Below are 22,998 nucleotides of genomic sequence, written 5' to 3'. Positions count from 1 at the left end.
AGTTACCACAACAAAAAAATTACATATTACTAAAAGCCGCCATCTTAAAATATTTCGAAACGTAAATTTCGAAACTCATCTCAATTGTGCATGTGTGTGGCTCTGGCTACATATGTGTGTCAAAGTGTTTGATAACAAGTGTATCCCTCACCACCACCCCTCCCCAACAAGTGAATTTATAATATTATTAATAATTATATTAAATATAATTAACTTTAATAATAATTTATTAATTCAATGTACCTGATCAAATGACATGTAATATTTCGAAACAAAAAAAATGCATCAGTTAAATATTTAATAACAAATAATATTAGTTTATTTTCAAAAGAAAAAAAGAGTAAAATTTACTCAATTTTTCATAGATTGTAATTTGTACAACTCCCTTTTTTATTGAAATTCCGTAGAGCTCATTGGCAACCCTGACATCCAGATGACTTAGCCTCAAATGACTCAGTGCTCATCATAACAATAAGTGACTAAGAAAAAAAACAATCAAGAGAAAAAGTGAGATGTTGTCTTGAGTATCAAGTGTAAGTTATTTATTATTTTACAAAAGTTACGCCCATTGGGCACCACAGCTGTCTTCTTTACATAAGAAATAGCAATAATGGTTACTTGATACAAGTCCGACATTTTGCTCCAAAAAATTTACTAGTTTACTCCATTTGAGCAAATTAATTATTGGTATTTATTTATTTACTTTTTTTTTATATTATAATATATATTTAAAAAAAAATTATTATTGTAAACAACATGTAGGTAATTTTGTTTATTAATTATTAATATTTTTATTGTGTTGTTATTTGTTTTGTTTAGAAAAAAATTTAACTATATAGAAACAAAGGAAAATAAATTTAATAAACAATAATTTAAAAAAAATAATAGACAACAATATAAAAAAATACCATGACAGAATATAAATTAGTTGTTGTTGGAGCTGGAGGTGTTGGTAAATCAGCATTGACAATACAACTTATACAAAATCATTTTGTTGATGAGTATGATCCAACGATAGAAGATTCATACAGAAAACAGGTAATATTATTGTGAAATACATCATTGAAATATGTTAATTAATTTTAATTTATATTTATGCAGGTTGTTATAGATGGAGAAACATGTTTGTTGGATATTTTAGATACAGCTGGTCAAGAAGAGTACAGTGCAATGAGAGATCAGTACATGAGAACTGGTGAAGGATTTTTATTAGTTTTTGCAGTAAATTCAGCTAAAAGTTTTGAGGTAATTATAATTCAACTATTAATTTAAACAATAAACATAGCTATTGGTACATAACAAACACTTGAAACATCAAAAAAAGAAATGTGTTTTTATGTATAGCCACTTTAAAGTACAACAGAGTTTATAATTTTTGTTGTTGTTAATATAACAGGATATAGGAACTTATAGAGAACAAATAAAAAGAGTTAAAGATGCAGAAGAAGTACCAATGGTACTAGTTGGTAACAAATGTGATTTACAACAATCATGGGCTGTTAATATGACACAAGCAAGAGAAGTTGCACGTCAATATGGTGTACCATTTGTTGAAACATCAGCTAAAACAAGAATGGGTGTTGATGATGCATTCTACACTTTGGTAAATTAATTATAAATATTATTGTTTTAATGATAAATTTAATAAAATATTTCTTTTTGTTTTATTAAGGTAAGAGAAATTCGAAAAAAAAAAAAAGACAAAGATAATCGTGGAAAAAAAAATTGGGGACGTAAACGTGATGGTACATCAAGCAACAGAAGAATACGATGTTGTCTTCTTTAAATAATCCAGTTAACGTAAATAAAACAAAGACAAATTAAACAAAAAATAATAATATGCAAGTTTTAGATTGTAAAAAGCCTTAAAATATGTTGCAGCTTGCTTTGATTCGATATTTTCAAATGACTATAGCACAATTTTTTACAAAAAAAAACAACAATCAATTAATCAATGAACAAATTCTTATATCAGTGATGTTTATAATATCAAAATGAATTTATACTCTTTAGATTTTTATTCTTAAAAAAGAAAAAAACATAAACAAGTGTTGTCAAATAATTATTAAACTAGTTTCATTGCAAACAAATAATATTTCTAAACTCAACGCGCAAATTAATTCATGGCAATATTTTTTTTTTATGTGCCACGAGTGTTTCATATTGTCCAATAATTAATCAATTTTTATTTACATTTTTTGACTGTTTAATATGTAATTCTAATCACGATTATTCAAATAATATTTTATATTCTTTTTTGCCATTCAAACTTGTTGAACTAATTGTTATGCAATATGAAAAATATATATATTTTTATTTCGGCAAATTTTGTGAATATAAAATACATAAGAAAAAGAAAAAAAAAAAGAAAATAATAATCCCTTGTCTATACTCAGTGCTATTTCTATTTTTCATTTTTTTTTCTGTGACAAAACTAAATGCCTGCAAAATTGCCACAAAAATTTTTCTTAATTTGTAAATTTTTTAGCTTAAAAATATTTCTCAAAAAATTAATCTATTATTAAAATTCAATATACATATAATGAAATAGTGTTCACTAGTTTTCGTATGAAAGAAAAAAAAAAAATTTAGTAAATAATAACATGTTAATAACTATTTTCAAGTACCATCATTATCATAATTTTAAAAAAATCATCAAAGTTAATCTTTGAATATGCCATGTGATGGCATTTAACTGTGAATTCTGCAAAGAAATAATTAATTAGTTAGTCATAAGTTAATTTGAATAAATAAATAAAAAAGTTTATATATAAATCAATTTGTTTTTTATTAAAAGTGAAAAAGAAAAACAAATAAAAAAATTACCTAGTGCCTTGAAGAGGGGGTTGGTGTAAAATTTGACTTATACATTACATCAAATTACATTTTTATATTTTGATTATTTTATCGAAGCAACTAGGTAAATATAAAATCATCGTACATTAATTTACGTCATTATGCATGTCGCTATATCACTGTCATGTTATTGATGCTAAATATATATTTATTATTGTATATAATATATAGATCATTTTTATAATGTATAAACTATTTTCTAATCACATACGAAATAGAATGGCACGTCAGTCTGTTACGTTTTATTAATTGAATTACTTAATTCGTATTATTATTATTTTTCATTTTAATTACTACTGCGCGTTACATAATTATTATTTTAAAAATAATTTGGGTTTAAATTATTATTGGGCCATTTTTTATGGCCATAGAAAAATTATCCAAATTATTAATATACACATTTGGCGGATATACAAGTGAAGACGTATTTTTATCTATTCAATTAAGAATAAAAAATACCAAATTAAAATTTAGATACTGTACTGTTTTGTTGTTATATTATAACAAATACAGTTTTATTTTTTTTTCATTTAATTTTAGTTATTTTATTCACAAGAATAAATTAATTTCGTTGAAGTTTGAATGTATTTGCAAATTAATTAATTAATCAATTTTTTTTCGTTATATTTATATGGATTTTTAGGTGATTAAATGAGCTTTGTAATTAAAGTGTGAGTAATTGTTACAAAGATCATTAAATTACCTAAAAAATAAGACTAATGTAAAGTTTGTAAGATGAAAATTGAAGTTCTGGTTTTAAAAATTTGATACACTTTAAGCAAAAATTAAAACGTACATTTAAGTGTCAACAAATTAAACAATTAAAGCCATAAATAAAAAGTGCAGCTTAAATAAAATCAACTGTCTCAATAAATATTTTTAATGATTCAAATAACAATAGTCATTTGAATCATCAAAAATTACTCTTGATACATTTGATTCTCTTTAAACTGCTTTTTTTTTTTTAATTTAAATTTTAAAAAATCATTTATATCTACTTTGTTTATATATCTATATATATTTTTTTTTTTTGTATAACATAATTATTTGTATAAAGCCTAGAGATTCAAAAGAAAAAAAAAAATAATATTTGTTTTTTTTTATGTCAATTTTTTTCGTTGACTTAATAGTTTGATTAATTAAAAAGTATTTATTTAATAGACTTTCGTAGTCTATTATTATGCGCCATTTATGTTTGGTATTTCGATGCATTATTTTTTTGGATATATTTTATCTTTGAAATTACTACCGTATCATTTCCATGTATTTTTGTTTATGTTTACTCAGCATTTCCGTGACAGTAACTAGCTGTTTAATTGTTGCCTTAAATGAAGAACAAAAGTATTATTATTAATTATTTTATTTATACAATTAATTTAGGAATTAATTGGTTGAATATTTACCTGAGTTTTTGAGAGTACTTGAAGTTCACGTAAATGTGAAACACAAATATGATGAAGTGTTGCTAGATCTCTTGCTGTGTCTGATACACAATTAGTCTTGTTACGTGGATCATTGCTTTCAGATTCTGGTTTATCAGTTATATTCTACAAACAATTACAGATTAATAAATTAATTTTTCTTCATTATCTAAATAAAATAATTAGTTAAAAAATATTTACCGATATTTGATCAAGAAAAACAACCATTCTTTCTTTATTTTTTAATATAAATGGATTAACAACTTCCATGTATGGTTCTTTGCCTCCAAATTCAACGAGATTTGCTAAATTTTGTAGACACTTTGCAATCATAACGAGTGATCTAGCAGCAGCTGATGGTGGTGGCTCAGCAATTAAATTAAATGATCTTGGATTAAGTATTGCTGGACATAGTAAACGTAAAAATATAAAACCACTTACAACACGAGTTCTAACAAGACGTTCATGTGGCCATTTAGTTACAACAGCTCTTTGTAAACATCCACAAATATATCTCAATGTTTTTGGACATGAATCAGGACTTGTAAATATACTCAGTGTAACTTCATCAAGTACTTGTAATAAAAATTCAGCATTACTACATGCATCCTCTGGTGAATCCATTTTAGTTGGATTAAGTTCACAACTTTGTTTACTATCAATTAATTTAACAATAGTATCACGTAATGCAACTTTTAAAAATGACGTACATACTGATTTCATATAAAGATCCATTAATGTTGTTGTTAAACTTGCAGCACGAAATAATGTTGGTGTTTCATCTTCTTTATCAACTTCAGCTTGATTTAATGAACGTAATAAATCAGCTTCTTTACGTTCACGTTTAAATATACGTAGTAGACTATTAGCAAGTGGTACACGATCAAGATGACAAACATCAGCTAATGCACGTACAACATGTAATTCAGGATCTAATAATAATTGTTGTAATGGACTATATTCTTCTGGTGGCATTGCTAAATCATGTCTATAACGTATACGTAAACGTAATGCACCCCATTCACCAATTGGTGTTACACCAGCTAATGGATACCATTCATCAATTTCTTCACCATTTGGTAAATTTGTTAATTCAACAGATACCTCAGCAACTTCAGTATCTTTACTTCTTTTACCACGATTATATAATGTCAATGAAAAACTCATAACATCTGATGGTACATCTTCAAGTATAAATTCTTCATCCCATAATGGTTGTGTACCAGTTTTACTTTTAGTACGTGCAACTTTAACATTATTTAATGCAATTATTATAAATGGATTTGGTACTAATTTATATGGTAATCTATGTGCATCTAATATATGTAAATGTAATGATCTTAATTCACGTAAACGTGATACTTTTGGTGATCTTGTTAGCTGTGATACACATAATGGTTTTATTGAATTAATCCATTCTTGTGATATTTCAGAATTTGTTGATGATAAATATGTTATTGTTGATAAACATGGTAATGCACGTTCAACAATTTGAAAACAATGTGGTCTATCAAATACACTTTCATGTACTTGATATAAATATGCACAACTTAAATCAATAAGACCTTTTGGTTTTGTTCTTTTTGGATTATCATATAAATAAAGATGTGTATCTGATGCATCAACAACAAGAACAAAATATAATGATTTCCATTTTTTATTTTTTTCTGATTTTCTTTCTAAATAACCTTGCATTTTAATACCTTTTGTTTTTTTAACACCAGATTGTTCACGACATTCACGTAATGTTGCATATATTTTTTCAGCATGTTGAATTTCTCTATTAACACGTACACTACCATCTGGATCAGTAACCATAGCTTGTACCAATGTATGTCCCTCGACAATTTGTTCTTTACGATAACGATTAATAACAGCATCAAGACATTCAAATGTTCTACCACCCATTAAATAACGTACACCTTTTTTTTCAATTCTAAATCTTTGTATTTGATTATTAATATGAAAAAATAATGAATAATCACCAGGACTATTATCTGATGGTCTTACTAAAAAACTACCAGGACCAGCTTTAACAAGCATATCAACAGCTTCACTTTTAGTTACATTTGGATGAAACCATGAAAATACAGTATTTGGATCAATTGATTCATCTAAATCATCAACTAAATCACGAAATATTAAACCTTGTTCACCAGTTCTATGTGCTGTAACCCATAGCCAACCATCACCCATGTCATTGTGAACAAAAAATATATCACCTTTTTGAAAACTCAGCTCATCAGTGTCTGGCATTTTTGTGTATGGTAATATTGCAACAATTCTTTTTTTATCATTAACTGGTTCTGGTGGTGGTATTGGATTAATAAGACGTTCACGTTTTAATAAATCCGAACAATGTGTATAATAAGCAACTAAATCAGATAAACTATTAAATTGACGTCCACCAATATAATAATCACCACAAACAGCTGTTATACGAAAATGATTTATTCCTGTACGACCAAGATATGATAATACATAACTTCCTGGTTTTCTATCACTTTCACGTACTAAATAACTTCCCATTTTATTTGTATCCCATAGTCTATCCTCGGATGTGAATCTATCAAGACGTCCATGATACCATCTAGTTGTTTTAAAAAATATAAATAACATTTAAAATATGTCAAGCTAAATATTATAAAGAAAAATAAATAAATATATTTACTGATTTTCTGGTGGAGCTGTAAGTAGTGTATTATTTCTACTATCTGGCTCTTCCATGTCTTGCAAATCATCTGGTATATTTTCAAGAAATGGATCAAATTCATTTTCAACATTGAATGATTCATTTGGACCTCCATCTTCACTACCAGTACTTGGTGATCCACCTTTACTTGGATGATCAATTTGAAAACCAGTCTAAAAAAAAAAAAAATATACAATTTAATCATTTACTCTTCCTGTTGTTAATGATGATGACTAATTTATTTTATTTTTTTTCTCTCTTTCTTTATCACAAAAAAATGATTGTTTCACACACAATGACTAATTTTTTTGTTTGCATTTTCAAACACAAAGAAATATATATCATTAAAAATTTATACAGAAAAATTATAATAACTTTAATTTAAAGGATAAAATAATTTAATTAATAAATTTAATATTAATACCTTTGAGCTATTTGATACGCTAGGACCACCGCGTACAAATTCAGCCATCTTAATCACAAATTTATAATAATAGAAAACTTTTTTTAATTTTTTAATTTTTATATATTAAATAATAAATAAAATACAAATATTTTTTTATCAAAAACACATTTTACATCTGTCTTACACACATATATATTTTCATAAACATTACAAATTAAGTATAATCGAATTCAATTTAATAACAAATAAATTTTTCGAAATACAAAATGTATTGACGTTTTCTCCATGTCATCCATCTTGCAACTGAACTGTTTAAGGTAAATTTACATTGTTTATTTATTAGCAATAATAATTTTTAATTATTTATTTTAACATTATATAATGTCCTACGTAATTTAAATAATCATAGTAAAATATTTTATTGACTTATTTGACAGCAAATAGTAAAATTTCGAAATTATTTTGGAGTAGAAATTGCTCATCTGCGCACAAACTCGTATATGCACTAGGCGCAGAAATTTTTATTCGATTCGAAACTCAATTTTCCGCATATCCATTTTCCGCTATTGAAAATTCAACTCATTCAAGTTGAGCTTTTAAAAAAATTATAAACAATTAGATTTTTAAATAATATTTAAGATTTATAAATTATTTTTTTGTTGATCTTTTAGACAGTCTTATAAAAATACCTTTACCTTTTTTTCTAACACAAAAAATATATTAATAATTAACAAATTTAACTGCGGAAAAATGCCTCCAAGGAAAAATCTAATTGACGAAATATTTTTCCACATAGGAAAATGTATGCAAGCAAGCAAAACTCACATCCTTTCATGTAATTTTTTTCCTGGAATTAAAAAAAAAAAAATCAAAAAATACTTTATACATTTTAATCAATTTTTATATATTTGTTTTATTCTAAAGTTTTTTCATTTTTGACATTTAGTTATTTACAAAATATATACATATCGAATAGATTTTTATTCAAACATTTAGACATTGCAAATTCAACGAATAATTGCAACGAATTTGTGGTGCATATCTCAGTGCATCATAAATATCTACATAAACTTTTTAACACTTTTTCATTTTATTTCTATAATATACGTCTGATTATAAAATTCTTTTTTTTTTTATTTGTTATATTTAATGTGATTATTAAATTTTATTTTAATTATTATAATTACAGTAATGTAATAACTACTCTTTTATTAGGCTGTGTATATATGACGTATTATTCTCAAAATAAATTCATTAGAAATTTCAAAACCCTGCTGGTCAAGTCTCTTATAAACCTCTTTGTTTTGATTGAAAAAAAAAAAAAAACTGTTGCTCAATTTAAAGACAACAAAATCAGCAGAATCAAAAATTTTTCAACAAATTAATTTCAACTTCAATTACCTCACGCATAAATATTTTTCATATATACCTATAAATATTTACAAATACTGTTTCCAACTTGTATTTATATATTTTTTGTATTTATTATATATCATATATATTTTTTTTTATATGCACCATTTGATATCTTTGCTATCAAACGAAAAACAAATTAATTCCATAAAAGCTTCATCTTTAAATTATTCAAAAATCGAAAAACATTTTACTAATAGTAAAATTGACACAATTTGGCATATCAAATTAAATAAATAATAATAAGCATTATAAAAAGAAGATAAATAAATAAAAAAAGAAAATATCATTGAAACTTTGAAAGACAATATTATTGTTGTAAAAACGACGTTAATTTTGGTCCTATCATTGAGACAATTTAAAAAATTCATTTCTCCAAAAGATACTCGCTGTTCTACCAATATTTTCATTAACAAAAAATAAATATATACTCATTTGTATATATTGTATTGTTTATTTATATATATGTACTTAATAATAATATAATAATAATTAAGATGTACATTATACAAACACCGGAAAAAAAAAAAATTTAATATCATGTTGATATAAATTGCAGCAAAGCAAAATACAAAAAAAAAAAAAAAGAAAATAATAATTCTGTTAATATTACAATATATTAAATATATATTTATATATACTAATAATAAATAAAATATGTAATTTTTCATAAATAATTTAAATTACTGTATTATTATTTATATAATTGAAAAAAAAAAAAAAAAAAAAAATTTATATTTACAAGGTAATACCAATTTTTGGATGTATCACTGAGAATTATCGTCGCAAATCCATTATTTTTTTTTGTTGTATAAAATAATTATTATAAATAAATTTAATTAATAATAAATTATTCAATTTTCTATGATGACTATTATTAAATTGATTAATATATTATTATTAAATTGATAAAAAAGAAAAAAAAAAATAGTTGATTTTTATGTTTTTTGTGATGTTTATTTTAATTATTCACGTTGAACCATTAACACCATCACCAGTACATAATCTTTTGACATCATCTTTATTGCCAGAATTATTTAATGTTTTTCTTTTATGTCCTGATGATGTTGATGATGTTGTAGTTGAATTGTCTTGATTTTTTATTTCATCACGATTACTTGAAGATGATGTTGATGATGATATACTTTTAGATTTATCTGTATGATGTTTTGATTCTTTTTTATGTTTATCAAATTTTTTATCATCTTTACTTGATGATGATGATGATGACGGTGATGATGATGAATGATCAGATTTATTTGATTTATGTTTTGATGAAGAAAATTCTTTATCTCGATGTCTTTTATGATCTCTTTCTCGTCTATCTTTTCTTTCTCTGTGTCTTCTTTCTTTATCTTTTTTATCTCTATGATCTTTTATAATTTCATTTGTGTTTAATGATTTTTCATCTCTTGTTTTTGTATCAATTGTTGATTTTTTATTATCAATAGGAATTGGTATTGATTGAATTATTGAATTTTCTGGTACCGGCCAGATCTCGATATTATTTTGTACTTTTTCTGTTGGCTCTGAAGATGGTGATGGTGGTAGAGGTGGTGGAGTTGTTGGGGGAGGAGGTGGTGGTGGAGGCGGTGGAGGTGATGATGGCGGTGGTGGTGGTGGCGGAAGTGGAGGTGGAGAAGTAGGAGGAGGTGGTGGTGGCGGTGGTGATAATAATGGCAAAGGTGGTGGTGTTGTATTTTCTTCAATTAAAATATTTTTTTTAATTCTTTCTTTAGATTCTTCTTCTGCCATTTCAATTAATGCTTTAACAGCATTTTCAGTAGCAAGTTCCATTTCTGAAAAAAATGCTTTTAAAGTTTCAGATTCAAGTATTTCAAGATTTTCATTAAAATTTAATATTGTTGAATTATATTTTTCATGATAAAATTCATATATTTCTATTTTAATTTTATCAATAATAGGTTTGGAAGATTCTGTTACAGCTAATCTTAATGATTGACAAATTTCATCAACACCACCATCTTCAACAACATCTGTTTTTGATTTATATATTGCTATTTCAAGAGCTTTATCAACAACTTCTTTTGCATAAATTTTTCCAATTGATTGTCGTGATAATAATAATTCTTTATCAATTGTTGTTATTTTATTTTCTTGATTATTATCAACAGGTAGTATTGTATCTTCTTGAATAGACTGACATGGTGAAGCTGGTGCTGTTGTTGGCGTTGTTGTCGTCGACGTCGTTGCTGTTACTGTTGCTGTTGATACTGTTGGCGTTGTTGTAGTTTCACAGTTTGTTTTATCAACAATATTTTCATCAATTTTAGTTGTTATTGTTGCTGTTGCTGTTGTTGTTTCAAAATTATTATCATCATTGTGTTCTTGTTTACTTGAACTCGTATGATGATTTATTGAACGTTTTTGACTTTGATGACTATCATGTTTTTTTTTATCAGAACTACTTGTACTTGTTCGATGATCAGATTTAACTGAACGACTTAATGTGTCTATCACTATGTTTTTTTTAAACCTACTACTTAATACTTTATTTGATTGATCATTATCATGTTCACTTTTTTTTAATGATCTGAAGATGATATTCAGCAGCTCTTTCTTTAGCTTTTTTTTCAGCCATATGTTGTCTATCTGTATTTTCTTTTTGTTCATCAACTAATACATTTGTTAATGTTGTTATATCATTTTTTTTTTCTTTAAAATGATTTGTATTTTCAGGTATTGTACGATTATGTTTAATATTTGATGATGTATCTGGATAATATTGTTTTAATCTAACATGCCAAGCAATACTTGATACAGCTGATATTGTACGAAATTGATGTATAATATTTCTTGGAAGAAAATAAATATCATTATCATATAAATTAACTTTTGCATAACGTATACCTTGTCTTCTTAGCTGATTTAATTTAGCATCTTCAATCCATTGTACACATTGTGATATTGGTGGTTCATGAAGATCAAGTTGTAATTTTTCAACAAGATCTGGAAAATCACCAGCATAAAATGCAACAACATCTTTTGTTATTCTATTTGAATCATATGTTTGTCCACCATGTATTGCTTTAAGTACACCAACAGCAGCTGTTGTCATTCTATCAAGACCATGTCCAACATGATCAGCATGTGCTCTTGTACGATCTTCAAACATATATTCTCTGGCTTCACTTAAACGTGGAAGATATTGTAAATTTCTTAATTCATTAATACCAGTTCTTCTACGTTTACATGGACTTTTATTAATCTCAGCTGTTGGTACTAATTGTTCACCAGGTCTTATCCATAATATTGGACCATCATTTGATTCTTGTGGTGTTTCCATTTTAACAACAGACAATGGTCCCCATGGCATTGTCATTTTTAAAAATGAATTTTCTTCTAAACGTTGAAGTAAATCAGGAAAATAACCACCAACTTCTTCATGTACAGTACCAACTAAACTTATTTGATGCAATGGACCATAACGTACTGTACCATTATTATATGCTTTATAAACTTGTTCTTTATATTGTAACATTGTTGTTGTTTCAATATCACTATTACGTCCTAATATACCATTTTTAACAGTTAACGTTGAATAATTATCAGCCATATGATCTAATAAATCTGGTAAATATGATGCTGCATTGTGTACAATTCCCATAACATTATATGCATTACCATTATCATCTTCACCAAATACAACTTTAAAAAATTCATTTCCAAGTTCTTCTATTTCTTTTTTTGATAATACATCAATTTCATCTTGATACATATGTACAACTGTTGCACCACCATTTGGATATGTATCAATATGTATATATTTACGATATTTTAAACCTTCAAGTTGATCAAATTGTTTACTTATTTTTTTATTATTAAGTGTTTTACAATTTTTTGTTTCTAAAGTTAATCGTAAATTTACATTTGAACCAGTTAATGGAATTGGAAGTTTTATTGTATGTGATTTATTTGTTGTTGTTGTTGTTGTTGCTGTTGTTGATGATGAATGACTACTACGATCACGTTTACACTGTACACCAATTGATGCTCTTTTTATTTTACTTCTTTTATAACAACGTGAACATCTTGGTCGTTCATTATGTTCTTTATTTTGTTTTTCAACTGGTAATATTATTGTTGATGATGTTGATGTTGAATTTAATGATAACACTTGAGTTCTTGATGCCTCATTTTTCACTGATGAATTACACAAAAATTCTTTATTATCACTGTATTTATTATTATCACTTTCAGATATTTTATCTGGTGGTTCTTGTTTAATTTGATTATTTTTTATTAATAATAACTTTTCATCACAATTGTCTATTAATTTTGATGAAGATGTTGTTGTTGTTGTTGTTTCATTTAATGGACATTTTGCTGTATCCATTGATATATTTGAATGTACATAAGTTGTATCTGGACTTTGTGGTGTTGTTGATACTCTTGGTGTTGGATAATCTGGACTTTTTGGACTAACAATAATATTACTGCTTGTACTTTGTGGACTTTCACCCAATTGAGGTGTTTTACTTGACACATTACCACACTCGTCCAATTTAACTTCTACCAACTTACATTCTGATATTGGATCACTGCCAAATGTCGTTGTATCAGCCTAAAAAAAAACAATATACAAATTACCATTTAATATTTAATTTACTCCAATAACTATTATACAAAATAATTTATCAATATTCATTTTTAAATAAACCAATAATATATTACATTCATTGATAGCTTTTAATTTCAATTAATTTGACCTAATTGCAAAAGAAAAAGCTAATTAAATCATCAAAAAACATTTAATCAACACTTACACTAACTGGAATTTTGCAAGATGTTGAATCTTCATGATTTTTCACTGTTGTTGCTTCATCCAGTTGACAATTTTTTTCTAAATTATCTAAACAAATAACAAAAAGAAAAGAAAAAAAAAACAACCATTATTACAGTATAAACAATAACACCAAAAATAAAATATAAATAATTAATTCATTTTAATAAAAACAAACAAAAGTAATATAAATAAATATATATCTATATATATGATATAAATAATAATAAAAATATTACCTTCTTGTTCTTGCAATGTACAATTAGATATGTTCGCGTCATTTCGAAATTTTTGTTGATCCATGCTGGTATTATTAAAACACTTGGCAATTCCACTTGTATTGACAGTTGTCAAATTATTTATGTCATTATTAATATTGTTATTATTTAATGTATTATTTAATTTAGGCAACTGGTGTTCACAACAAAATAATATATTATTATTTGACGATGATGCAGTGAGTAAATCTGTGGGCGTCCCACAGGGCGTCTTTGTAATTTTATTATTATCACAATTATCAATATATTCACGTGTTTTTTTTTTACAATTATCACATGTTATATTATTGTTTTTAATATTTATTATATTATCATATAAAATGTCCTCATTGACACGCTTGAACGCACTATTGACATTGTATCCCTTGTTTGACACGGTGGTGCTCGCACTCTCCTTGGTAGCCATCTTGATTTTATTATCCAGCGCGCGGTATATACCCCCCACTCTTTCGATTTTTATTTATTTATTTATCCCCTCTTTTTTATCATATCATAAAAACATTCTCTCTTGTCATTGTTTGTCATTATTATTATTATTATTGTTATATGTTTACCTATTTTTTTTTCTCTAGTCTTCTTGACTGTCACCCATTTCAGCAACAACAACAGCAACAATGTATGAGTGTATGTCTATTATTATATAAAATAATTATTACATTTTTTTTTTTCAACAAAACGGTTAATAATAATTGTAACGACTGGTGGCCATTTTTAGCAACAATTATGTATTGCAAAAATAAAGGATAATATATGTATTACGTATTTCATTATAATTTTTTTTAGCAAAAATGAGTAAAATATTTTAAAAACCATTTAAAATTATTTTTTGTGGTGTCTTTTTGGTAGACTGGAAAATAGAGATGGGTTAGGTTATTTTGAAAATATAAAGGGTGAAATTTTGAACAAAGAAAATTGTTAGGAATTTGGGTAATTGGAGCAAATGATTTTTTTTTTTTTTAGTCAGTAATAATGAGATCTTGATGTTGAAGAAAAGCTAATTAATTAAACTATCAATGATGAGAATAAAATTTTGAAATTAAAAAAAAATTGTTAGAAAATTGTAAAGCTGTTAAATGTAAATTGGAGAAAATTGTTTTTCCTTTTTTTTTTGTGAAAATTTATAATAATTTATTTTTGTAATAGTCATTCGTCATTGATGAGAATCATCAGACAAAATTGGACTAATAAATCTCATAGAAACATTTTAATAATTTCTTTTAAATATAAATTTTAAAATTTCATAGATTCTAGATTTTTAGAATATAGAAAATATAATTATCATTATTTTAAATTGCTTTGAAATAATGATGAAAATTATTTGAAACACATAGAAAATTATTCAAATTTCTATTTTCAAGTAGATTTACACCTAGCGATCAAAAAATTGTATGCAAATAAAAAAAATAAAAATCTAAAAAGTAATTAAAATTAATTAAATAATTAATTAGGAATGAAAAATTTATTTTTATCACAACTTTAATAGATATCATTTTTTTTTTTTCTTACCAAGTAAATGTTAAAAGAAAAACATGGAAATAAATTTAACAATAATATTTCCAGTATAATATACGGTTTTAAATTAAAATTATAAATTTATAGTATTTTTAATAAACACTACATTATTTAATTAATAATAATAATTAAGCAGTTTGGCATATTTAAAGAAAAAAAAAGGAAAAAAAAAATAAGAATAATTAATGAATTAACTGTTCAACTGTTTGCTGGGTTTTTTCATCTTTTTAAGATATTAAAATTCAATGCTGATATTATTTTTTTAAACTCAATTAAATATAAATATATTAATAATTAATAATTAATTTACTGAAATTTATAATTTCAACTGAGAGATTGATGTAATTATTATTTACATTAAACTCGCTATCAACATAAATAATGAATTAATTTTAAAATTAAAATTTTCATAATTATTAAATAATAATTAATTTATATTATTATTAATTAATTACCACAATGTACATATTATTTATTTATTTTTTTCATTTTTGTTTTATTATTTCAGTCTAAACTTTCATCAGCAATTACGCATTAATTTATATTTAAAAAATTATGTTAGATAAAAATAAACAAACTATGATTGATGATAATGATAATAATATTATGTAAAAATAAAAAATAATAATGACATACTTAGTAGTTTTATTAAACCATAGAAATTGTTACGTTTATTGCAAGATTTCCATTATCAGCAAAACGTCGAGCAATTGCTGTATCAAATACAAGACAATCAGAAGCAAGAATAGCACAACAAACACCTTCATGAATTGATCTTGGCATTGCTTCCCAAGTTAATCTACGACGATTACCATTTAATTCTAAACGATAAGAAAAATTTTCAGCTTGTTTACGTGAACCAATTAATTGTGCAATTGCAAAAAATTGTTGATGTCCATCATATTTTTCTTGTTTTTCAAGTACAAGCATAAAATGATGACCAAAACATGATTGCATCATAACCCAATCAACAGCACCAGGTAAATTTATATCTGTAGCTAAAAAAACAATGTCTTCACCTGTAAAAAATACAAAACAATAATTACTATTATAATTATACATTTGTTTTAATTGCATAATAAATTGAATAATTATTTATGACAAACCTTGAAGTGTAGTGATACTTTTGTGACTCATAACAAGATGTGGCATAACTTCTTCAAGTGAACCTTGCCATTTACATGATGCACCAGGACATGGACAACTGTATGGACGGAATTCACATGCATCTTCATGATCTGGTTTTTCAATATGTACCATTGACACAGTACAACCACTCGTTGAATATTTACAAGGAAACATAACATTACTTGCAACTTTTTCCATTGCCAAATTACGTATATTACCTGTAATACAAATTTTTTTAATTAATTCATAATTATAAGTAGCAAAAACAAAAAGGAGCATTTATTTATTTACCAAGAGGACCACGACATGTTGGACAACAGTTTAATTTTGGTCGACAATTACTACATACTAAATGTCCACTTTGACATTGAAGAATTGGTGGTAATACATATTCGAAACATACTGGACATTCAAATAGACTAGCCAAATCAGTTGAACTACTTGAAGCAGATACTGGAGTTGCTGATGTACTTGCAGCAACTCCTCTTCCTCTTTTTCCATTACTTATATTCATTTGAGACATTTTTTATTATAAATTTCTGAAAAAACAATAATATATTAATAAACAAATAAATAATTTTGAAAAAAATTAATTAAATAACATACTATTTTGTTGTCAATGATGATTAATATATTTTTGATAAATTATTTAATAACAAAATATCAAAAACAATATATTTATTGTTATATATATTTAAAAAAAAAAAAACATCAATAAAAACCCACGACGGCGACGACGCCGATGTGGGACAACGCCTTCACATCATCCAACAATGTAAAATTTATAATGTAGCTTTTTATTTTTCTTATGTTTATTTATTGTTATTTAAAATATATTTGTTTATATATTTATTTATTAAACAATATTATTTATGGATTTATGGAACGTGGTTTTAATTTACGAGGTTAATAACACTGGAGCATTAAAATGTTGCGCAAGAATTCTCATGACGAAACACACAAATCAACGTGCGATATAACAGATGATGATTCAGATCAATTTAGATTATATTTTTTCGATTTTTATATCAAAATAATAATTTTTTTTTTAACTGTCAAAATGTGTTTTTATTTATATCCTTTGTTTTGGTTTTTTATTTTTGTTCTTTTTTGAGTAAAAACAAACCAAACAAGCCAAATTTTTTTAGCTCTTTTTTTTTCCTTTTTGTGTTTGACACTAGATGTTATTTTTTTGTAAATTAATTTAATTTCATGATACCTAGATGATGTGTTTGCATGTGTGTATTACGTATCCAATAAATGTTTAGATATTTTGGCCAATTTTTGGCTTTCTATTTTTTCATAGTTTTAATTATTTAGCAATATTTTTTATCAACAAAATAAAGCCAATTGTACAACACAATAATCACTTAACTATTTTTTAACTTTTAATTTATCCAAAATGACAGGGAATTTTTAGTTATTAACAAAAAAAAAAAAGTGACACTTAAATGTCGGACAATGAAGGGCTCAAATCAACTAATTTCTAAGCATATTTCTATGTATATATGTATATATTTATATAAATGGTAAATATAATGTTGTGTGTTATGTACTACATAACTTTATTCAGCCATTTTGATTAATTTAGCTTTTTTTATCTGCCGTGTGGGTGTAGCAGCACAAGCGTTTGGCGCGTGTTTTTAAATTTAATTTCAATTAATTATTAATATATTTTTGTAATAAACAATTTGAATTTTAGTTTAAAGTTTAATTTATTTATCGATATATTAATTTATTAATTTTAAAAGTGTGGCATTAGATTATTTATTTAATATTTTTAATGAATATATTTCTGTAAAATTTTCCAATAGAAAAAACATTTTTTTGAAAATTAATTGAAAATAATTCAAAAGAATAAAATTGTTAGAAAAAAAAGGCTCTAAATTTTTAATTGTATTTTACATTAGTCTGTGATTCTGAAATTAAAAATCATTTAAAATCATAAAATTACCAATTCACTTTTAGAGCTCATGAAAGGATCCTCGTTTTATTTTTTTTCTGTAAATTTGTTTATAAAAAAAAAAACAAAATTTATAAGCATTATTTATACAGGATAAATTTCTTCAATTAAATTATTTATTAATTTTATTTTTATCATAAATTAAACTACCCTTTATTAAATAAATAAAAAAATATTTTGTCGACAAAAATATTAATGATTTTAAGAAAACCCATTGAAATAATTAAAAAAAAAAAAAATAAACAAACAAATAAATATACTTTTTCAAATGAAAAATTAATCATCAACATTTGTTGTAAATTACACAATAAACAAAAAAAAAATAAAAAAAAAAAACTTTAGTGTAAAAAAAAAAAAAAGGATTAATCAGAAAAAGAGATCATTTTCTTTTTATACCTAATCAAAAAAATGATTTATAAAATTTAAAAATAATAGATATTAAAAGCAGAATACTCACTTTATTAATTTATACTTTTTTAATATTATTTTTATTAATTCGAATATAATAACATATATAATATAAAATATACACTGTGTCATGGGTGAAACAAGCGAGTTAGCAATAGTAATAACAAAATAATTTTATTTTTTGTAATTTTTCATTTTTATTATTGTTTTCATTTTATCAACGCAATGTATGTTTATTATTATTTTCATTTTTCATTATTATTTTTAACAAATCTTTGTTTGTTTTCACAATTTTATTAATTTTTATTTCTTTTATTTTTCATCGAAATGGCTATAATATATTTACATACAGATAAATATTACATTTATTTTTTTTCCACATATACACAGTATATGCATGGACAGTATATGAATATTTTTTTTTTTTATTTGTTATTATCATGTTAACAATTATTAAATTATTACAAATGGATGACTTTTTTATTGTTATTTTTAACTTTCTATCCATCATTATCTCAAGATTTTAATCAGACAAAAAATACCATTTTTTTAGTTACATTTTTTCATAAATTTAGAGCTATTTCAGCGTGACATATTCTTTTTTTTTTTTTTTCAAATTTTGATCGTCTTTCTTACATGCAAATGTAATTACGTATCAACAAACACTATGAGCTTATAAATCTCACAAAAAATGTACACAGAAAAAAACAATGAAACAAAAATATTTTAAATTTCTTTTTTTTTTTTTTTTTTCATTTTTTCTATTTAATAAATAAAAATATTTTATATTTTTATTTGTATTTTTTTTTTCTAAATTTTCATTTGTTTAATAATTTTATCATTATCTCAAGTAAAGATACTCTATTATATTTTTTTTTATACAATCTCACACTTATGAAAGCAAAAAATTAAAAAAAAAAATCATAAAGACATGATGTTTCTTTCAATGCACACTTGTCAACTGATGTAAATTAAAAAAAAAAAAAAAAAGAAGAACGACAAATTATAAAGTAATCAAAACAAATTCATGATTAATTATTAATTATAATTAATATTATTATTATTATGAATGAGGTTGAGAAGGGACTTATCTATGAGAGCGCTTGATCGTAAATTATTATATATTTGAATTTTAAATCAACGAGAATATTCAATAAACTCAATGATATATATAAAAAAAAAAAAACAAAAAAAATATCTCAATGTATTTTTCGTAGTATCTAGGATCATTCTTACATATTAATCTCAAATGAATAATAATAAATTCGCATTCTCGCATGTTATCACCATGGAACCATTGAACAGTTTGATGACAAATTGAAAAATAATAAAGAAAGAAAAAAAAAATATATATAATTGAAAATAATGGGTATTGTTTGTTTTTTTTGTGATTGTTTGTGTCAAACGTAGGAAGATAACTGAATTATTATTAATTAATATTATTATTATAATTATATTATAAAATTAATAAGGCTGGTGTCGCTGGAACTGTCTTGGTCCTTGTGCACTTGCACGTGGTTTACCAGCAATTGGATAACCAGTGCTATTATCAAATGCTTCATATCCAGTGTAATTATCATAATTACTATAACTATCATCATAGCCACCTTGATAACCACCACCACCTCCACCACCACCACCACCTCCGCTACCACCATTACCATATTCTGGTATGTAGTTATAACCACCAGTATAACCATAACCACCATAACCACCAGTACCCCAATAACCTTGACGATTAACTTCTGGATTAACTTTAACTTTTTTAACATCAACTTCTTTACCATTTATAACTTGTTTTGGTGTTTTTAATAATTTATAAACAACATCCTTTGAATCAAATGTAACAAAGCAAAATCCTTTTCTTTGATTTTTAGTTTTATCAAATGGTGCTTGTAATTCAACAATTGTACCATATTGACCAAAATATGATTTAATATCATCATCACTTATTTCAGATGTCAATCCACCGACAAATATTTTTCCATATTGAGCTTTTTTACTCACACGCTTTGGATCAACCTGTGTATAATCAATTTTTTTTTTTTTTAATAAAAAAATTTACATAAATTAGCATTTAGAAAAATTCAATAGAAAAATTAAAAATAAATAAATAATTAATTAAACATTTCAAAAAAAACAAAAATAATAATAAAAATAAAATACATTTTTTTTTGCATCAAAAAGAAGCATCGAAAAAAAAAAAAGAAAAAATAATAATAATAATTTTTACCTTGCGTTTGTTGATGTAATGTTCACCAGATGCAAGTAATTTATCAATAGTTTTTGGATTAGTAAAAACCATAAATGCAAAACCCCTTGATATACCAGTGTACTGATCCATCTTGACCGATATGCTTTCAATATCACCAAATTTGCCAAAATGCTCGCGCAACTCCTTTTCAGTTGTATTACGAGAAAGTCCGCCAACAAATAATTTACGTTCATCATCTTTACCGGGTATTCCAGCACTTGCTTGATTATTTTGTTGACCTTGATTATTTTGCTGATTTTGTCCATCATTATCTTGTTCTTGATGTTCATCCATTGGTTCATTCATTGGACTTGAATGATTTTCATTTTGATTCTGATAACACTCAACAGCCGCCATTCTTATATTTTCGATATTCAACACACAAGTGACTCAAGCAACTGGAAGCAACTTTGATATTTTAATATATGCTTTATATTTTCAACAAAATGATGCTCAAGATGATGATGATGATGATGGTGATGATGGTGATGATGATTTCGATATAGTTATATATCTCTACACATATGCACAATCACAAAAACACTTAAATGATTCTGGCTCGTTTCCTAAATACGTTTACTGAGAACAAAAGGAAAAAAAGAAAAAAAAAATAAATATGTTACATGTATTGTCGAATTAACGGAGTTCTTTTGCTTGCTTTTGCTAGTCGGCGTGTTGACTCATTTTTAACACAGATATTAAATAAATTTTTTTTTTTTTTTTTTTTTTAAGAATATAATTAAATTTTGTTTTGTTACCTCCAAAATAATAGCTGAAAATTAAATAAAAAAAAATTTATTTAACAACACAATTTAATAAACTATTTTTTTTATTATAAAAAATAATATATTTAATTATTATTTGAGATGAATAAATGTACCGGGCAGACCGGCTTGATTTTAGCAGCTTGCTTGGAAACGAAGCAAAGCTGTAAGGTCTGTAAGTTAGTATATATAAGAAGAGACAACAGCATACAATATACACTCAACTGACAAAGAAACAAATTATTCCGGTTTGTTGTTATTATTATTATTTTGTGAATGTGTGTTTGTGTGTGTTTATTTTCTTTCTTGCTCTGACTTTTGCTTGATTTTGCCTTTGCTTTTGCTAAGCTGCCATCAATTGGTTCGCGTGAATATAATGCTCATGATGCTCACAAATGAACCAATAAGAAACTACATAAAATCCCCTCTTTAACCCGCTAAATATTGTCCAAAAATGTTCATCACATACATGTTTTACAACAAAACAAAGAAAAAATATCATAAAAAAAAAAAAAAAGATGGAAAACTACTTGGCATATTTTAAATCAAGTTGACAATTTATTTATTATTTAAGATATTTTTTCAATTTATAATTATTTTATAATTATTAATTTTTTTTTTTTAATATTTTTTAATTTTCATGAGGTGTCTATTATTATTATTTATTTTTATTGTTAATTGTTTGTGTAGACAGACGCTGATATTTATTTATTTTTTTTTCTATTTTTTTTTATTTCCACGAATTTTGATTTTAATGGCATATGTGGAATGCATGGCGGCATTATTTAAAACTACATACTCAAACTCTGTTGGTAAAAAAGATTTATTATTTGAAAATGATCGCGGGAAAAAATATATAGAAATTTCGATTTGAAAATTTACGAGATGATATTGGTTTTTTTGGCTGAAAATTTCGGAAAATGTATTTTGAATTTAATACAGGGAAAAAATATGAAAATTAGAAAGAAATATCTAAAGAATATTAAAAATTTTTCCGATAATTTAAATAATATATAGAAATTTGTTAAAATATATTTTATAAGGCTGATAGGGCGTCGAGACGTCGCGGCGCCAGGCGTCGCTGGTATCGTCAAATCGA

The 22,998-nt window shown here is 24.8% G+C and overlaps 5 protein-coding genes across 7 annotated transcripts; 1 reads left to right on the top strand and 4 right to left on the bottom strand.

Moving 5' to 3' along the window:
• Positions 1 to 110: 110 nt before the first annotated feature.
• On the top strand, positions 111 to 4,063 carry LOC122858226 (ras-like protein 1). Of its 2 annotated transcripts, XM_044160983.1 has the most exons (6): positions 111 to 258; positions 408 to 533; positions 820 to 1,038; positions 1,102 to 1,245; positions 1,397 to 1,603; positions 1,673 to 4,063. In XM_044160983.1, the coding sequence occupies exons 3-6, from the start codon at positions 910 to 912 to the stop codon at positions 1,784 to 1,786; spliced, it is 594 nt and encodes a 197-aa protein (XP_044016918.1). In that variant the 5' UTR covers positions 111 to 258; positions 408 to 533; positions 820 to 909; the 3' UTR covers positions 1,787 to 4,063. The 2 variants fall into 2 exon arrangements, with proteins under 2 accessions (XP_044016918.1, XP_044016917.1); XM_044160982.1 differs by having other exon boundaries at positions 119 to 687.
• LOC122858225 (ras GTPase-activating protein 1-like) lies at positions 2,770 to 9,068 on the bottom strand. The gene is made up of 5 exons (XM_044160981.1): positions 7,394 to 9,068; positions 6,949 to 7,142; positions 4,479 to 6,867; positions 4,260 to 4,403; positions 2,770 to 4,179 (listed from the first exon to the last, which is right to left on the bottom strand). The coding sequence occupies exons 1-5, from the start codon at positions 7,439 to 7,441 to the stop codon at positions 4,102 to 4,104; spliced, it is 2,853 nt and encodes a 950-aa protein (XP_044016916.1). The 5' UTR covers positions 7,442 to 9,068; the 3' UTR covers positions 2,770 to 4,101.
• Positions 9,069 to 9,757: 689 nt separating this feature from the next.
• LOC122856534 lies at positions 9,758 to 14,454 on the bottom strand. Its single transcript, XM_044158208.1, has 4 exons — positions 13,832 to 14,454; positions 13,576 to 13,661; positions 11,329 to 13,373; positions 9,758 to 11,285 (listed from the first exon to the last, which is right to left on the bottom strand). Exons 1-4 carry the CDS (start codon positions 14,274 to 14,276, stop codon positions 9,758 to 9,760), a joined length of 4,104 nt encoding a protein of 1,367 aa, XP_044014143.1. The 5' UTR covers positions 14,277 to 14,454.
• Positions 14,455 to 15,854: 1,400 nt separating this feature from the next.
• Positions 15,855 to 18,064, bottom strand: LOC122858223 (E3 ubiquitin-protein ligase SIAH1). The gene is made up of 4 exons (XM_044160977.1): positions 17,117 to 18,064; positions 16,802 to 17,049; positions 16,489 to 16,728; positions 15,855 to 16,401 (listed from the first exon to the last, which is right to left on the bottom strand). The coding sequence occupies exons 2-4, from the start codon at positions 17,031 to 17,033 to the stop codon at positions 16,031 to 16,033; spliced, it is 843 nt and encodes a 280-aa protein (XP_044016912.1). The 5' UTR covers positions 17,034 to 17,049; positions 17,117 to 18,064; the 3' UTR covers positions 15,855 to 16,030.
• Positions 18,065 to 19,956: 1,892 nt separating this feature from the next.
• LOC122858222 (RNA-binding protein squid-like) lies at positions 19,957 to 22,192 on the bottom strand. 2 transcript variants are annotated; one of them, XM_044160975.1, is made up of 3 exons: positions 21,894 to 22,192; positions 21,115 to 21,714; positions 19,957 to 20,903 (listed from the first exon to the last, which is right to left on the bottom strand). In XM_044160975.1, exons 2-3 carry the CDS (start codon positions 21,490 to 21,492, stop codon positions 20,346 to 20,348), a joined length of 936 nt encoding a protein of 311 aa, XP_044016910.1. In that variant the 5' UTR covers positions 21,493 to 21,714; positions 21,894 to 22,192; the 3' UTR covers positions 19,957 to 20,345. The 2 variants fall into 2 exon arrangements, with proteins under 2 accessions (XP_044016910.1, XP_044016911.1); XM_044160976.1 differs by having other exon boundaries at positions 21,115 to 22,192.
• Positions 22,193 to 22,998: the final 806 nt, after the last annotated feature.

The sequence above is a fragment of the Aphidius gifuensis genome, linkage group LG5, assembly GCF_014905175.1.
Source record: "Aphidius gifuensis isolate YNYX2018 linkage group LG5, ASM1490517v1, whole genome shotgun sequence".
NCBI lineage: Eukaryota > Metazoa > Arthropoda > Insecta > Hymenoptera > Braconidae > Aphidius > Aphidius gifuensis.
Note: the sequence above shows the minus strand (reverse complement) of the source record. Positions and strands in the feature narration are given on the sequence as shown.

Bases quoted from the DNA above. Each gene is read 5' to 3' on its own strand.
- LOC122858226 (XM_044160983.1), top strand. From the start codon at position 910: ATGACAGAATATAAATTAGTTGTTGTTGGAGCTGGAGGTGTTGGTAAA. The intron at 1,039-1,101 runs GTAATATTATTG...ATATTTATGCAG, and splicing joins AAGATTCATACAGAAAACAG to GTTGTTATAGATGGAGAAAC. The intron at 1,246-1,396 runs GTAATTATAATT...TTAATATAACAG, and splicing joins ATTCAGCTAAAAGTTTTGAG to GATATAGGAACTTATAGAGA.
- LOC122858223 (XM_044160977.1), bottom strand. From the start codon at position 17,033: ATGTCTCAAATGAATATAAGTAATGGAAAAAGAGGAAGAGGAGTTGCT. The intron at 16,729-16,801 runs GTAAATAAATAA...TTTGTATTACAG, and splicing joins AACATGTCGTGGTCCTCTTG to GTAATATACGTAATTTGGCA. The intron at 16,402-16,488 runs GTTTGTCATAAA...TATTTTTTACAG, and splicing joins AAGTATCACTACACTTCAAG to GTGAAGACATTGTTTTTTTA.
- LOC122856534 (XM_044158208.1), bottom strand. From the start codon at position 14,276: ATGGCTACCAAGGAGAGTGCGAGCACCACCGTGTCAAACAAGGGATAC. The intron at 13,662-13,831 runs GTAATATTTTTA...TTATTTGTTTAG, and splicing joins TACATTGCAAGAACAAGAAG to ATAATTTAGAAAAAAATTGT. The intron at 11,286-11,328 runs GTGAACATGATA...ATTAAGTAGTAG, and splicing joins CTTCAGATCATTAAAAAAAA to GTTTAAAAAAAACATAGTGA.
- LOC122858225 (XM_044160981.1), bottom strand. From the start codon at position 7,441: ATGGCTGAATTTGTACGCGGTGGTCCTAGCGTATCAAATAGCTCAAAG. The intron at 6,868-6,948 runs GTAAATATATTT...TAAAACAACTAG, and splicing joins ACAGCTCCACCAGAAAATCA to ATGGTATCATGGACGTCTTG. The intron at 4,404-4,478 runs GTAAATATTTTT...AATTGTTTGTAG, and splicing joins TTTTTCTTGATCAAATATCG to AATATAACTGATAAACCAGA.
- LOC122858222 (XM_044160976.1), bottom strand. From the start codon at position 21,492: ATGGCGGCTGTTGAGTGTTATCAGAATCAAAATGAAAATCATTCAAGT. The intron at 20,904-21,114 runs GTAAAAATTATT...GATTATACACAG, and splicing joins ATTACATCAACAAACGCAAG to GTTGATCCAAAGCGTGTGAG.